At 45.5% G+C, this 16,371-nt stretch overlaps 1 protein-coding gene across 4 annotated transcripts in view; it reads right to left on the bottom strand.

The window, feature by feature from the left end:
* KCNAB1 (potassium voltage-gated channel subfamily A regulatory beta subunit 1) overlaps positions 1–16,371 on the bottom strand; it is a 231,185-nt gene that overhangs the window by 158,837 nt on the left and 55,977 nt on the right. The window contains exon 1 of one of the 4 annotated variants that reach the window (XM_081139370.1): positions 1,673–2,240. The exons of 2 other annotated variants lie outside the window; for them this stretch is intronic. In XM_081139370.1, coding sequence (XP_080995496.1) covers positions 1,673–1,893 — 221 coding nt within the window. In that variant the 5' untranslated portion in view covers positions 1,894–2,240. Of the gene's footprint in view, positions 1–1,672; positions 2,241–16,371 lie in introns of those variants that run through there. One more of the 4 variants, XM_081139372.1, reaches the window with a different exon arrangement.

The following is a 16,371-nucleotide window of genomic DNA, read 5'->3' as shown; positions in this document are numbered from 1 at the left end:
AGAAAATCCTTAATAGAAATCTCCTGCTGCTGAAAGCCTTCATAAGACCAAACTCTTCCAATATAATGATCCCCAAGCAACTATGAAATTCTGCCACAAGAAATTAAGGGGGTTAAATTTTTTTTTTTTTTTCTGGTTTACAAAATGAAAGCTCATGGTGCTGCTAAAATGCTGGAAGCCACAGTTGAAATCACCTCTCTGATCTGCCTTAACCCTGAGTGTCCTGTTCCTAGGGGCCCTGCGGAAGCAGCAAGCAGCCCGTCTTCCTCTCAGCAGCTGAATGGATGCAGAGCAGCGCCGTGTCCATGGGGCAGGGTTGGGTGTGTGCCACAGAAGCAGCAACAGAATGCCAATACGCTCAAGACTGCAGTCTCAGTTAGCAGACTGTCATTGTGGGGCCCCACTCTCCACCATGGAAATATCAGGGAAAGCAGAGACTCACACTGTTGACACTTACGGGGCTGCCTGGAGCCAGGCTGCTTGCCTTATGCTGAGGTTCAGCTATGGTTTTTGGGGGTGGGGGCACTAGAAACAGCTTGTTTTCTTAATGGCTCAAAAATATATCAAAACAACAGTGCTTAAAGTTTTAGCAATAAGTAGCTTTCATGTAACTCTGCAGAGGAACTTTTTCAAGGACAAGTTTTGTAGAAATTGGTTTAAATGCTTATTTCAAAATCCCACCCAGGAAACAATCTTAGGTCTGCATTATTTTAACTGCATTATGTTCCTTCTATCCTAAAACCTGTTTCCTAAGAAAGAGGCTGGACAGTTCAATGTAAATCATTGACAAAATCACATCTGCATATTAGGGTAACCAAAGCCTTTGGAAGACGCATCATTAGCTTTTCTCCTCTACATCTGCAAACACTCTTAGAGATTAGGAGCACAGCTGCTTTAAAGAAATAAAGTCAGGAAAACTCAGTACAAAGCAGATATAACGAGGCAGCAGGAGTCAACTGAATAATGCCATTTTCCACTTATCAAATGTAAGTCATTCCCTACCTAAGAGAGCATCAACTATCACCGTGAAGATTGTCCACTACGGAAAACTACAGAGAAAGAGTGACCTTAAAATTCTTGGAGGAAACTAGTAGTATTACAACAACTGACTTTTTCTCCATACTTCACAACAATACATTTTATTTCAAGCAGTAATTTAGATACGTCAGTGTTCAATCTAATTTGCCAGTATAGGGTGTTTCTCAACAAAACTTCCTCAAAAGCTTGCCTAGCATTTGTTACTTTGGTCTTTCAAAAGATAAATAAGAATGCAGCACTAGGTGGGTAACTTTTTAATAGTATAATCACAGAAACTACAGCCTGTTCCATAAACTGGGACAACCACATGCTATTGAAAAGCGACCCTGGTCTCAGTACCAGTTTCCAGCACCTGTGCTACTCTGCAGACTGGAGCGCACGCAGCTCCTAAGGTGTTCCAACACTTTAGATCGTGCAAAAATGGGCTGCATTAAAAAAAAAAAAAAAATCCTATACGCACACAACACAACACAGCCGCCTTGGGTTTGCCACCCTCCTAAGGAGCTGGTTCGGAGACACCTGAGAATCCTACATTAACGACCCGCCCAGGAGTAAGTCATTTTGCAAACCTGACGACCTGCGCGCCCTGCACCTGTGCGGCCCCCGGCCCCGGCGGAGGGCATCACATCCATACCTATATTTCATGCCAGTCTGCTTGGCGGTGGACTCTTTGAGAGAAATGTGGTGCTGAGGCGTGAACGTGCCCAGGCTGCGCGCGATGATAGCGACCGTGCGGAACTTGGCCCGGGCGGCGTTCACCACATTGGGGGCGTTGGCGCTCTGCTTGCTCAGCAGCCTGTCCTCGCCATTCCGACTCTTGAGGTTGTGCTCGGTGCAGGCTATGGAGACTTGCATCGCTCCCGGGCGGCGCGGTCCCTCTCAGAGCCCGGGCGCAGCGGTCACGAGCGGCTGGGAGCTGGGAGGGCTTCTGCTCGGCTTTAACCCCTCCGCGCCCCGCGGACGCGTCCGAGTCCTCGGGCCGGTCTGGGCAGCGGCGGGGCGCGCGGCGCAGTGCGGGGCAGAGCCCGGACTCCCTCCGAAGTAAACAGCCTGCCCGAAGTTGTCGCGGCAGCTGGAGCGCGGCCGGCGCGTCTGCCCGGGGAGCGGCCCCGGCCGGGTACGCGGCCACACGCGTGCGGCCGGAGGCTCCCGCAGCCGCCTGCGCTCCGCGCGGCCGGAAGCCCGCCCGCGAGTCCGAAGGCGGGCTCCCCGCGGCCGGCGGGCCGGACCCCGCAGGCCCCCGCAGGCCCCCGCAGCGCGCGCCGCCCGCCCGCGCGCCGCCGGGCCGCGGGCAGGGTGCTCCCCGGCGCGCCCCGCGCCCCCGGAAGCCGCTACCCGCAGCCGCTCCCGCGGGACCCGGGGTCTCCGCGCGCTCAGCCGCCTGCTCCCTCCTGCCCCGCTGCGGGGCGTCGCGGGGGCTCCTCAAGACCCCGCCCCGCTCATTTTCAGGCACAGGCTCGGGCGCTGAGCCCGCGGGAGCGCCGCTTCGCAGCCGCACAGAGGCGCAGGCGGCGGTCCCTGCAGGGGCTCCCGCCTTGGTGAGCTCGGGAAGGCGGGGACACTTGCACCGGCTCCCGCCGTAACAGAACCCCGGGGGCTGCGCCGGGGCGGGGGCGGGGGCCGGGGCTCTGCCCCGATTCCACCAAATCTGCAGTTGGAACTGGGGGAAGGCGGGGTGGGGGTGCCTCCGCGCGAACCTGCGGGTGACTTAGCACGGGAACGCCCTGCCTGGCTGGCTTCCGAGAACGCAGCCGAAAATCCCTATTATTAGCCGTGCAGGGTTCAGTTTCCCCTGTGCACGTTATTTCTCAAGCAGATAAGTTTGAAGTTTCCTGAAAAGCCACTGTGCAGACTTTTTGGAGTCAAGTCATCTAACTCGCTGCAAAATCTATCCTGGCTCCCACAGGAGGGCCAAGGGTGGGGGAGGAGGCAGCAGCCTGGCACCACCCCGAAGGGCCTGACATCGCCCCCGGAAAGGGCCAGGCCAGGTGCTGGGAGGGACCCTGCCCGCCGGTCACCTGTGGCCCCTGGTGAGGACACGCGCTACCCCCAAACCGGGCGTGAGCAGCAGGCTGCGAGGCAGGAACATTGCCTGGCGCGGTGGCGGGTGCAGAGCAACTGCTCAATAAACGCCGCTGGATCAAACTAAGCACCAACTGTCCGATAACAGTTCATCTCTCCATTGAAAGTGCACGGAAACCAGACTCCTTGCGTAGATGTATTTACAATAAAATTGTGGCTTCTGCAAAATCGGTTTTCTAAACGTGGTTCCCAAGAGACACTGCCGTCAAGTCAAAAGGGTTCAAATCAACAATATTTGTAAGCACCAGCTCTGCACTAGGCAATGGAAAGAAATATGGGGGGGAGGATGAAACACTGTCCTTCTCAAGGAACTGGCAATCTGAGTGGACAGGACAAAGCCTTCAGTCCTAAAGGGGCTCATTAACAATGTCTGAGGCACATTAGTTTTTGAATGAATCATACAGACGCTAAACACACCGGAGTTTAGCAGAGGAATGATTATAGGAAGCTGGAGAAAGTTCCTCATTTATTAATTTCCCACACTTCTCCTGAGACCCTATTAAGCGTCTGGCTTTGCTGTTGCTGGGGTACAAATATGACTTGGTCAGAGGCTGAACCTCAGGGAGCTCAGGGATGCCGAGGCAGCCCTCAAAGAGGGGTGAGACTTTGCCTGGGGCATGAATTTGGTTAGCAGGGGAGGAGGGAGGCTGTCTTCCAGGGGTTGGCTGGTGTGGGGAGAACACATACTCTGGCCATGTTTATATGATAAAAAATAGCAGGTCTCCAGCCAAATTAAGTTGTAGGAATTAAATTTTCTAGTAGAATGTGTGCCTGCTTTGAAATATATTCCAGATATGAATTTGAACATTTTGTAACCTGCAGATAAGGTTTAACTGCATCGTGGAATCTCATTCTTTACACCCCATGCCCTTCCCACTCCTTACTTTTAAATATGCGTGTATATAAATACACTGCCCAATGTTCAGTGGTTGGGAAGTAACTTTAGGGTGGGGTGAGGGCTGTAGAAAGGGACAAATGAACCTAGGATGCCTTCTTTTCACCCTCAGCTCCACGGAAGGAGTTTTTAAGCATTATCTTTATTCCCTGGAATAAATAGCAGTGGGCAGAGAGGAAGCAGGTCATTAGATCCTTTATTTTTTCACACTGAGCTGGCTCATCAGAAATGATCAGTGTGAATCAGGAAAAGAGAGTGAGAAGAGGAAGAAGTGGGAGGAATCAGAAGGAACAGCTCATATAAAGAGTAAAATAAAAGCCTGGGAGGCGAGATGAGCACAATGATCACCACAGGGCCAGAGGGGTCAGGAGCCAGTGGCTGAGGGGCAGGAGGTGCTGTCAGTTCTACAGGGAGGAGGGGTGTGGAGGGTTCAGAAGATCTGGACACTGTTCACTGAAGGGGCTTTCAGGTTTGCCAAGAGCTAGCAGAGCAAGGCCTGAAAACATCACCAAAAGCAGAACAGGGGACAGGTTATCAGAATAAAACATGCACTGCAGAGCCCCGCTGAGTCATCTTTTTATCTCCCAGAGGACCTAGCAGAGTGCCTTGTGCACAGCAGGCCCTCACTCTATAAATAACTAAGACAGGGAGATAAGCCAAAAAGGAGGAAGGAGGCAGGTGTATGGGAACATGCCAAATTATTGGATAAATGTGATTCCTTAAAAAAAACAAGAAGAAGAATAGAAAATCCTGCCCATTCTAGTTTCACACAGCCTGCTCACTTAAAAGGAGTAGTTGCCCCGCACTCATGTCTGCACCTCTTGAGTACAGACAAGTGTTCAGCCTTTAGTACGTGCCTCAAAGAGAATCCAGTAACTGAGGCCAGAGGAACAGTCACAGAGCAAGCCCCTTTCTTGCTGTCCACATACGCCTTTTCAGACCTGACACAACATGGGCTTTCTGGCAGCCAGCCAGCTGCTTGGTGACACACCCCAGCTGTGCTCACCCTTCCCAGCATTAATGGAGCAGTAGGTCTCAGGAGCCCGGAAATTAGATGATAGTTGACTGTGAGAATGCTCTTTCCTAATAAGTTTGTGCTAACGGGCCACATGCTAATTAAGCTGAGGAAATTGGATTTGGAATATGTATGCTTTCATTGTCACACAGTAGGTTTGGAGGAGTTCTCACTATTATTATTTCAGGTTCAAATAAGACCCACAAATGAAGATACAGATGACATAGACATAGACATAGACATAGACATAGACATAGACATAGACATAGACATAGACAGACAGACATAGACATAGACATAGACATAGACATAGACATAGACATAGACATAGACATAGACATAGACATAGACATAGACATAGACATAGACATAGACATAGACATGACATAGACATAGAATGGACATAGACATAGACACAGGCATAGACAGACATAGACACAGACATTAAACATAGACATAGACATAGACAGACACAGACATAGACATATAGATAGAAACAGATATATTATTATAAGTCTCCTCCAATTCATATTTTGAAGTCCTAACCCCCAATATATATCTCAGAATGTGACTGTAGTGGAGACTGGTTCTTCAAAAAGGTAATTGAGGTAAAATGAGGTTATTAGGGTGGGCCCTAATCCTATATTCCTGGTGTCCTTATAAAAAGTAGAGAATAGGACAGAGACACATACAGAGAGAAGAAAACACAGGGAGAAGACAGCTATCTGCAAGCCAAGGAAAGAGGACTCAAAAGAAATCAACCCTGTTGACACCTTGATCTTGGACTTCTAGCCTACAGAGTTGTAAAAAATAAAATATCCAATCTGTGGTATTTTGTTATAGCAGCCCTAACTAACTAATACAGATATAGGTAGTGTTTGTTTTTATTTTAATTCTTATATTTTTGCGCAAGTGAAACTATTGAAGTTCTCTAAAGAAGATGCCCCTGAAAGTCATCATTAGACCATGATGAACATTATTATCTTGCTACTTCATACATCCTAAGCCAATATTACAAATGTGCTCTAAAGATGATCTCCAGCTACAACTCATTTATTCCTTTCCACAACTCTTAAAGCCTCTATATGGTGATACTTGATACAAATACTGCTTTTCGAGGCACTTCTAGTACTTTTTCTCGTCCTTAACAATCTTCTTATTCTGCCAGTTTGCCCTTTTAAGGGCTTGCTTTATACTGGGCATCTGGAATTAGCAACCTCAAAAGTGTCATGAGGCAGTGGAGAGAGGCCTGCAACAGCAGATAGAGGCCTGGGTTCCCAACACAGCTAGGTCACTGTCCATGATCTCAGGTGTAATTACAGCTCTCTCTGCCTCTTTTCTCGCACTTGAAATCTGAGGGTGATACATACTTATTTCCAAGATCCTCTCTTGTTCTACATATTCCACAAAGTGCTTTTGCAGAGAGATGTGGAGGTGCAGGATTACATAAAGCCACGTAACCACTTCCTCTGCAATTTCACCTTGGTCTGAGCTGGTCTCTATTGATTACTTGATAATTGGAATTTTTTGGAAATAATTTCAAAGGGTCATAACTGAGTTATGGTGACAGAGCTGGTAAGGAACAGGCTACTTAACCTGCACCGGATCTTCTCATTCTCATCTGAGCCTTCATGGTAATGTGGAAGGACTCTGGGGTGTGGGGTCAGTTGGTACGGGTGTGCATCCCAGCTCTGCTCTCCCCTTTCTTCCCATGAGTCACTGAGCAGTATTCTCAGAACCTCCCTGTGCCTCAGCAATCTCTGAGCAAAAATAGTGCAAAAACATACCTCTCTGGCTAATTGTGGGAATTGCACGAAATAGTGCTAGGCTCACAGAAGGCACTTAATAACTGGTAAGTATCCATCTCAATTTATTAAAAGTAGGGCTATTGGGAACTCTTTAATCCCTCAAACATGCTCACCAGGAGATTTCAGCAATTGCTAATAACAGTAACACATACACAGCACTTCCTATAGCCTAGGAACTCTTAAGAGCACTTTCCATGTATTAACTCATTTACTCTTTATGAAATCCCATGGGGAGGTGCTATGCTATCAAGTCCATTCTATAGATGAGGAAACATGCAACACAGGGAAGTAAATAAGGTGCCCATGGTGACACAGTCAGGAAGCTGCATATCTGGGATTTCCCTGGGGGTAGCCTGCCTTCCTAAACTGTGCATGCTGCTGCTGGCTGCAAGAACTTCTTTGTGAGAAGGGCTTTAAATAGTGTCAATTTATTAATATCATTTAAGAGAAGCCATATTCTTATTATGAGGAGAAAAACTTCAATATTAAAAGTCTAAAAATTTCAGAACAATTAAATTATCCATTCTTAGTAGCTTTTGAGTATGCCTTTTATCAACCTTTTAAATACTTCATAATACTTTATTCCCACTGCTCAAGAAAAAAAATTATTTCCTATTACCTGGGAAATTTTTGATTAATTGAGTTTCTTACAAGTAAAGTCAAATGCTTTTTGCTGAGTCCACTTAAAACTTATGGTTTATTTCCATTGGAAACCACAGCCAGCCAGGACCAGGAAGCATTCAATTATGGAGCCATGAAAACTGGATTCATGCAAAACAGAAGAGATCTTCTAATAGCCCAAGAATTTTAAACATGCAAGTGTACAGATGGCAAGCCACTTTCTGTGCCGATTATTTGTGATTAGAAGAGGAATTATGAGGGTGGGAGTTTGCTATTCATCAGAAATTCTTAACATGTGGGTTTGGAGAACAATTGATTACACTCTGACGAATTGAATCAGCCATGAAAATTAGCATGGGCTTAGATTTGCATAGACATGGTTTGGAATAACAGAGAGAGTAAAATTGAGGGCCAAACTGGAAATACTCAAGGCTCTACTGAATGAAAGACACTTCCAGATGTCTACTCTTCTGCTTCCCTGGGAGAAATGTTTCAGCAGAGAGCCCTTACCAGGGAACTGAGGACGAGCCAATACAGGTATTCTCACAGCACCGGCTACATGTCCAAAACCAAAGATGTCCTTAACCAAGGGTGGTTAAGCTTTTCAATTAACACTGAAAGTGTACGCATAGCCACTGATAAATATTTCCTTAATTCAAAACTTCTGAAAAATCAGATGTATCAGCAACATCTCCAGTATTGGTGCAGCACTTTATACATTCAAGGAAAGGTGTCATAGTAGGAGGCAAGTGTGGAAAATAGGAAATTCACAATTCAGATTCTTTTGTTCAGGCCTCTTCATGGTAGGTAATTTCTCATAAACTTGTCTGGAACCTGATCGTAAAGCTGGGAGAGAAAAAGGACATGTGGTGTGTTTATTTTTTTACAAATGTCATTAGTTCTTCCTAAGTTATTAGCCATTAGTATAATTTCTGCCATTGCCTTCTAATAGAAAAAGCTGGTCAGAAATATTTGTCATCTTTTTGGACAAAAGATTTCCTGAAAAAGCTTATTTCACAGAGAATTTGTTTTCAAAGATAATTAGAAATACTATATTTCATCCAATTTAAGATATCATAAACCATAATATTTTGTTTACCACCATTATAAAAATTGTGGCAAATTAATTGTGACACAATGCTGTTTTCTCCCTTTGCTTTTTATTTTAAAGTTATTGAGTCTTTGTAGACTTAGGTAGACTGTTCAGCCCAAATTTTCACTCTTATACATACATAAAAAGGAAAGTATAAGGGGAATAAATTGGTTAAAGTATTCTCAAAATGTGTTCACATTTAGAGGTAGATGCTTCTGGTTGTTTTACTAAGCCATCAATGTCTACACAGTCATCCTTTGTGTTGGTCATGCAGCGTTAAAAAAATGCTCAACTATTGTCTCTGGGATGTTTTCCAAGTTGTTGACACTCATTCTGAAAGTTGTGATGCAGGAGCCAGCAGCAAGTAAGAATTATGTCGCAATTTCAGCAAAGGAAAAATATAGGTTTCAAAGAACTGATGAACTACGATGATTTCTAAGATAGTATATCATAAACTCTTATTTCATGCCAACTCAAATACTAGGGAAGGAAGGGAGGGAGGGAGCGAGGGAGGGAAAGAAAGACTTTTAAACACCCACTATGTACCAGGCATTATTCATTCCAGAGGAAAGGGAGGCAGGAAAAATCAGCTTTTGTTAAGCATCTAAATTAACTGGGCTCTCAACTAAGTAGTCTACGGGTATAGTTTCATAAGCCTTCACCTCCACCCTTGTAAACTGAGAAGTGACTCGGACTTTGGAAGTGCTTTCCACATCAGGTTGAGAAATATAAGCAATGTGAAGGTCTTTCTAAAACTATATTAATGGGCTAAAATGTCCTTGTTTCAGTTCAAATTTATTGGTCCCCTTAGGGTGAGGAAAGCCATTATTACGCATGTCACTCTACCTCACACTATCTAAAATATTTTTGTAAAAGATGTATTTACTCATTTCTTTATTCCATTCATTTTCAAAGGAAATGTGCTATAAAAAGAGCAGATATGAGATCCTATGAGATTTCTTCTCACTTAAGTCCTTCCCTTTGGCGTATCAGAAAATTAATGTAGGAGACCACTCAGGCTTTCATCACCTTAAAACAAAACTCATTTGGGGGATATAAAGATCAAGCTCTCATCTTATGCTCTGTCAAGTACTCTGTTGTCTCAAGTCTTTTATAATGCACATGTATTATTTTAACTACAAACAGGCATAAGGAAATTTTTTGAGGTTATGGAAATGTTCTAAAACTGAATTTTGATTATAGTTGTACTATTAATTTACTAAAATCATTGAGTTAAAGATTTATTTTGAGATATATAAATATCTTAATAAAGCTGTTAAAAAAAAAAAATAAAGCATGACTTTGCTGAGAGGTTTTTTGTTTTTGTTTTTGCTTTGCCCCAGACTTCCCTTCTATATCAGAAGCAAAGACTAAAGGTCTGAACACAGAACTGACTACAAAGTCAGAGGTCGGGGACACCTCTGAGAGACTTTCAAGACAGGATGGGGAAGAACAATGAGTTTAGTTGCTGTGCAGTTCCCCAGAAGAGCCTGTGCTTCTTCTGTAACCGGGCTGAGAGATCAGAAACCCTAGCTAGGTTGAGGGAGAGTCCAAGGCATCCCACAGGAAGTCCACACTGGGCACAACACTGGATTTAGGATGGCATGCAAATGGCAGAGTGGCAAGAGCTGAGGGTGGTGCCAGAGACAGCCTCATGGTGTCATCCACACTGTGGAACGAAGCAACAAATCAGCCAAGGACTGTCAGGGCTCCCAGGGCTCGCGGGAGCCGCAGAGCACAGAGCTGGGCATGAGGCAGTGCAGGGTTTGCAAGCGAAGATCCTGGATGCAGTAGAATGCCCCAAAGACCAGATGGAGCAGCTCAGCCATGCAGGCGCCCAGGGGCCAAGGGATATCAGAGGAGAGCAACAGGAACCTGAAGAGTGGCCTGAAGATCAGCTCTGATGCGGAATTGGAACTTTGAATTAGCTAAATGTTTACCCAAAGCTCTTGTTTGGGAAATGGATGAATTATCTTAAACAGCAAGTTACAGGCTTCTTCTTGCCCTTAGCATAGCTAGGGGGTTTAGAACCAGAAAAGGACAGTCAATAAAAACTCCTTTTCTGACCATTAACGTACATTTGTGGGATGTGGGAGGCTCCCAGTGAGCTGAGGGTCTAATGCTGTCACCTTTGACCTCAGACCTCCCAGGCTGACCTTCCAGGAAGAACATTCTATATTCCCCATAGCCAATTCCGGGTTTAAGGGGCCTCACTTTATCAGATTATAAAGTTTCCTTTGCACCCAGCCCACGTGGCTGGATGGTTGAGCGTGGACCCATGAGCCAGGAGGTGGCAGTTTGATTCCTGGTCAGGGCACATGCCAGGTTTCGGGCTGGGTGCCTGGTGGGGGGCATGCAGGAGGCAGCCCATCAATGATTCTCTCTCATCATTGATGCACCTGTCTCTATCCCTCTCCCCTTCTCTTTCGGAAATCAATAAAAACCTATTTTTTTAAAAAAAAGGTCTCCTTTTTCTCTATCAGAGGGTGACTCAGGTCTTCTTAAGGTGGTTTGAGCAGATGGACAAAGTGCCTGAAGATCATGACTGGGGTGCTTTTTTCTTGTCACTGTTCTCACTTTGAGCCTCAGGCAAAAAACCCCAGCTACAGGATGCCCTCCCAGGATTTGCTGCTGCAGTGAGCTCACTGAGTCACTAGATCTCAAGAGCTTTCTTTGGCTTATACCCCAGTTGTTTCTAGGTTCATTTACAAATCAATTTGCCTATTTGTAACTCTTTAAGTGACATTTTAAAAGGTGGATCATTAAACAAAAGCCAGTTGGAAGCAGAGTCACCCCATTTCCCTGCTAGTCAGATTGGATTGTCTGTACAACTGCTATTGTGTTCCACATCTAGGGGAGATTAGCCATTCCATAGCTAACATCGGTATTTAAGCTCAGTGCTCATTCATTCAACAGCACTGCACATTATTTGAAGCAATATGGTTGCTGGTTATAAAAGCTTTTGTGTGGGGGAAGAGGAGAGAGGATTTTTGGACACCTAACGTTCCTGGCTTGGGGCTTTTTCTTTTAATTGATTAGAAGTGAGTTATTTAATGTTACATGTAGGTAGATGAGAAAGTATGTTCCTTCCAGCAAATGAATGCCTGATTTTAATTTCTCCATAATCATTCCTAATTGTTAACTGTCTTATGAAATTCAAAAGGCAGCCACGCAGAGGAGGGAAGACATTTGAGAATGTTGTTACTGAAGGATAGCAACAGGACCAAGGGGGACTGGCAGCAGGACCTGCTGACAATGTGGGCTGTTCCACGCGCATCAGGCTGCCCACCCGGGGATCTGTCAGCTTATTTCACAGGACCAGATGCCAGTACATCTCTGGATGGTAGTTGTGTTCCATGGGCTCTTTCAGGTGGCAAGAAACTGAAATGGGTTTGTTCTTTTGGCAAGTCCAACATCTCTCCTCCCTTCTTCTGATAAGAACATCCTACGTTTCAAGTCAGATGGACCATCACTCTCAAGCCCCTGGTGTGGGCATGTGACCCAGGTCATAGTGATTGACTCATGCTGGTCATGTGACTCAATTCAGTTCAACAATACTAAATCCTGGGGCATTGATCAGAAAAGAGAAACTTTTTTTTTTTTTTTTTTTAAACTAGTAGCTAGGTAAGCCTAGGAAAAGACCTGCTTGTGAATGGACTGGAAGGTCACTAGGAGACAGTATTCTCTAGCGTCCCCATCTTCTCGTGGCCTCCCTCAGCAGGTGGTGTCTGCTCTTTCCCACTCTGCTGCTCTATTCACCATGTTACTGTGACCCAGCTATTTGGTCTCTGCTTCCAAGGATGCTGTAAATGTAGAAGCTGTCCTCAGGATGTGGCTCTGGGCAGGGATCAGATCCCTCCCCGAACAAATTCCAAGGTCATTTCCAATTTTAGGTTTCTACAATTCCCCTTTTCCTTTTTATTTCTCTTTTAATTGCTTTTGTTTAGATTTTTATTAGTGTTGAGATGTTTCCCACAAAGATTAATAAAGGGAGTTGCGAAGCAGAGGGCCTCATTCAATACCCACAGAAGGCTGCATGGAGGAGGTGATGTTTGCTCTGGGCTTTGTTTTAGGGCACAGGAGCCCATTGTTAGATAACACAAGGACACTTCAAGTCAAGGTTGAGTGTGAACAGAGACATAGATGCATGAAGTGCTGGGCAAATGTAGACTAGAGGAGGCAACGTGGTACAGGTGGATGAGGTGGTGAAGAAGGATATTAGAGAGAAAGGGAGAAGGAAGAAGGGGTTGAGTCATACATGAAGAACCTTAAGTAACAGCCTACCTAACCCTATTCACGAGGAAACAGACTCTGATGGGTGCCATGTCTTGTTGGGATTAATGTCACGTATATTTTTCAAGCTCTATCTTACTGCCTCATGTACTGGCCCAATTGGTTTTTGTGACAGTAAAATCCATAGTGCAGTCATCCCTAATGTCCCACATTAAATCACTTTAACCAAATGATATTAATGGTTTCAAAGTGTAAGTAAGATCTGGCTCACAGCACCCTCGTGGATGATGGAAATAGTTCAATACCAACCGGGAGGAGCTTAGAATGAAAGTGGTTTGTTGGAACAAAGTAGCCTATAAATAGTCATGCTGGGACAGGTAGGCTGCGTTGCTGAAAGGCCCTCCCACTAATCCGCTGAATGTTCCATAAATCAGTGGGAAAACAAAGAGGGGCCAGTGTGTCTCCCACAGTCAACTGGGGCGGGGGAGGGGGGGAGGGGAGAGAGGGTGCCTGCTAATTAATCTCCAGTTCTGCTATTGTAACACCGCAGTTTCCTTTCTATCGGGTGACTGGTATTAAAAATGAAAAGAAAAAAATCATTCTGCTTCCTTTATAGGCTCTATTACCTAACAAAGGCCAAATCAGGAAATGCTTTTAGCTTTTGATGTTAAAGAAGACGAGGATGGCAAGGAGGTTGTGCAAAATCAGATTTACCATTGTGAAGTTCACTCTCTGGCTGAGATGGCAAGGGAGCAAAAGTCCCCAGACCAGCCCTTAGCAACTAATACTTAATCTGCTTTAGGGCTCAGTTGAGAAAATAGAGCCAAAGGAAGGTGGCATTTTCAGCAGTGAGCCTTTGTGATTAAATGTCAAATACTGGGACCGCATCCTGCGGAGTTCACACTGAGCCCTCACGTAAGCCTGGGAGGAACAGCAAACAGTCCTTGAAGAGAAGTGGTTGAGCTCCGCAAACACTGCTCGGCCTGAGCAGCTGCAAAGACGAGTTTGGAGACCTCAGCTCGGGTGAGGGGTGAGCCAAGGGACGTCCAACAGCCATCCCGGCTGCTCTAAGGAACGCTCTCCTCAGAGACAGAAGGTTGGGCCCAGGATCTGCATGAAGTGAGCAGCCCGATAACCACAGCCAGTGCCTGACCTTGAGCTGATGTGAGTATGTCCAGTTCTGGACGGGCTGAGGTGTGGTCCTGCTGAAGGCAAGCAGCAGAATGAGGTCTCATGGCCAGAATATTCCAAATAAATCCTTCACATACATTTAGCCCCTCCTTGCTTTTTACACTTCACATTTTATGTCTTTCAATGAAATGACAGTTATTTGTCAAACCTCTTTATAAACACCTCTTATTACATAAAAATCATGAGTTCGCTGGCTGCACATTAACGTCCAGAGGCAGAGTAAAAGGGGAAGGCATCTGTCTTCGTTTCCTTCTGAAGAAACCTCAGTTTCCCCTCACATCTCTTTCTCTGGGATTGGATCACACACCCACACCTAAACTGTCACCCAGCTGGGGAGAGAGCCTCCACTGTTGGCTTAGACCAGTGGTTCTCACCCAGAGGGCTTTGTTAAAACAGAGGGCTGGTCCTCTCTCCTGGAAACTCTGGTTCAGTAGGTCTGGAGTGGGGCCTAAGGATTCGCATTCCGGGGTTGATGGCGTGGTCCTCACATTGAGAATGTGGCTTAGACAAATCCAGGTTCACCCTTACGTACAGGGAAGAAGCTAACCGGCCCTTAAACACATGGCTGCTTGGAGGAAAGGAAACCAACTCAGGATTCCATTAGCGAGAAAAGGTTGGACGTGCGGCTGTTAAATGGGAACCACCAGAGCCTTCTGGGTTGGAAGCTACTAAAACCTAAACTTCTTCACAAAGGGGCATCTTGTGTGGTCTGTGTTGATTCTGGCTTCCTGCTCACTTGGTTAATAGCACTCAGCCCTGCTGTTCCCAACAAGCCCAGGGCAAGCTCTGAGGCAGATCTTATTTATGTTGGTCAATGGCCCATTGGGATGGAGGGAGACTCAAAGACCCCGTGGGAAGGCATAGCTGCCAATGCACTCCAGCAAGGAGCACCAGCTGTGCATCCCACCCCGGTGCACTGTCCTCGGGAAAGTATCTCCATTGTCTGAGATAACACGATGAAAAACAAAACAATCGACTGATGATCTTGAACTGCTCCTTCAAATTGAAATAATCCAGACTTTGTAAATACAAGTCTGGTACAGCAACCTGCCTTTTATGTGCCTCCTGTGTGTGTGCACTAACCCAAGTATTTAATTACAATTATGCTATGAGCTGGGCCAAATATTACTGCTCCGTCAGTGCTCTGTGAGAATATGAACCATTCAGTAATCTGTTAATTTGGACTTTCCTTGGCTGCTCCATTCAGAATAAGCTTTGCTCTCTGCACAGTTTGATTTTCATTAACTTTAGGGCATGAGGAAGGAATGCCTATGGTCATTTGAGAGAATTCAGAGTCAAGTGACTGATGGGTAAGTTTTCTCGTTCAGATAACCCAGCAGGAAGGACATAAAAGCTTATAAAACAGTGTGTGTAGAAACCGTTTATTCTCTCCTACCCAGCTCCCCATCCAAGCTCCCACACTGAGACAGGAGTCTTTCCTGAGCACTTTGGGGGTTAGGATGGGAGTGTTTTAAGTTGCACATCTTGGGCACTCAGCAGTCCACTGCCATCTTATCACCAGGGCCCTGGGTATCTTTCCCATATATTTGAAGTGAGCAAAGAGCATTTCTAATCTACGTGCCAATTCTGGAGAACAGTTACTTTGAAGACAGCCTCAGTCACTCCATGTTTTGAAGGAAGAGAAAATATATTCTATACCATTCAACACTGTTTCAACTGAAGCACATCAGCTGCTTGAAATAGAGTGCTGTCATAGACAGTCCATTCGCCGTGCCTTTCTTCTGTAGATTTGGGCAGAATTTGGAACAACAAAAGAATAAACAACCTGTTGGCTTATCAACCATACACAGTACTGCTCTACCTTCCAGCCAGTGGGAAAATAGGGGGGAAGTATACTGATAAGAGGTAAAAGAAAAGACACCACTTTCAGTCAGTGATTTACTTCTGGTATGAATAACATTAAGCACTTCGCCAAAGGATAGACCCACATGTGTATGGTTTCATGCCTGGAAACATGTTTCCCGCATAGAGGATGCTGAGGCAATGTCCCAACACAAGTGTCCTTGGCTGTATGGTTGTGATGCCCTCCGCAGGGGAGCCGGGTCCTTCTCATCTGCCTTGCCTAGAGTGTAAGACCTTCCCATTTCCTGGGGGTCATCACAGCCCAGGAAAAAGGCTCAACTCACCAGCAGTGAAGAAGCTAGAGCCGTCACCCTAGTGGGCCAGGGCATGGGCACTTGGAGCAGTTGAGACCAGAAATGACAGTTTTCTTTTTAGGGGCTGCATGAAAAATACAAGCTCTCTGTCTTCAACATTGTTTGGACTAACAAGGATTTTGGCAGACACTCAGCAAGGTTTTGCCTACAATATAATTAGATCAGGCAAATTTATAAATCTTTGCAGACAAGTTTAAAAGTTAGCAGCCTAAATTTCA

This window comes from Miniopterus schreibersii (assembly GCF_964146895.1).
Source record: "Miniopterus schreibersii genome assembly, chromosome: 5".
Lineage (NCBI taxonomy): Eukaryota > Metazoa > Chordata > Mammalia > Chiroptera > Miniopteridae > Miniopterus > Miniopterus schreibersii.
Note: the sequence above shows the minus strand (reverse complement) of the source record. Positions and strands in the feature narration are given on the sequence as shown.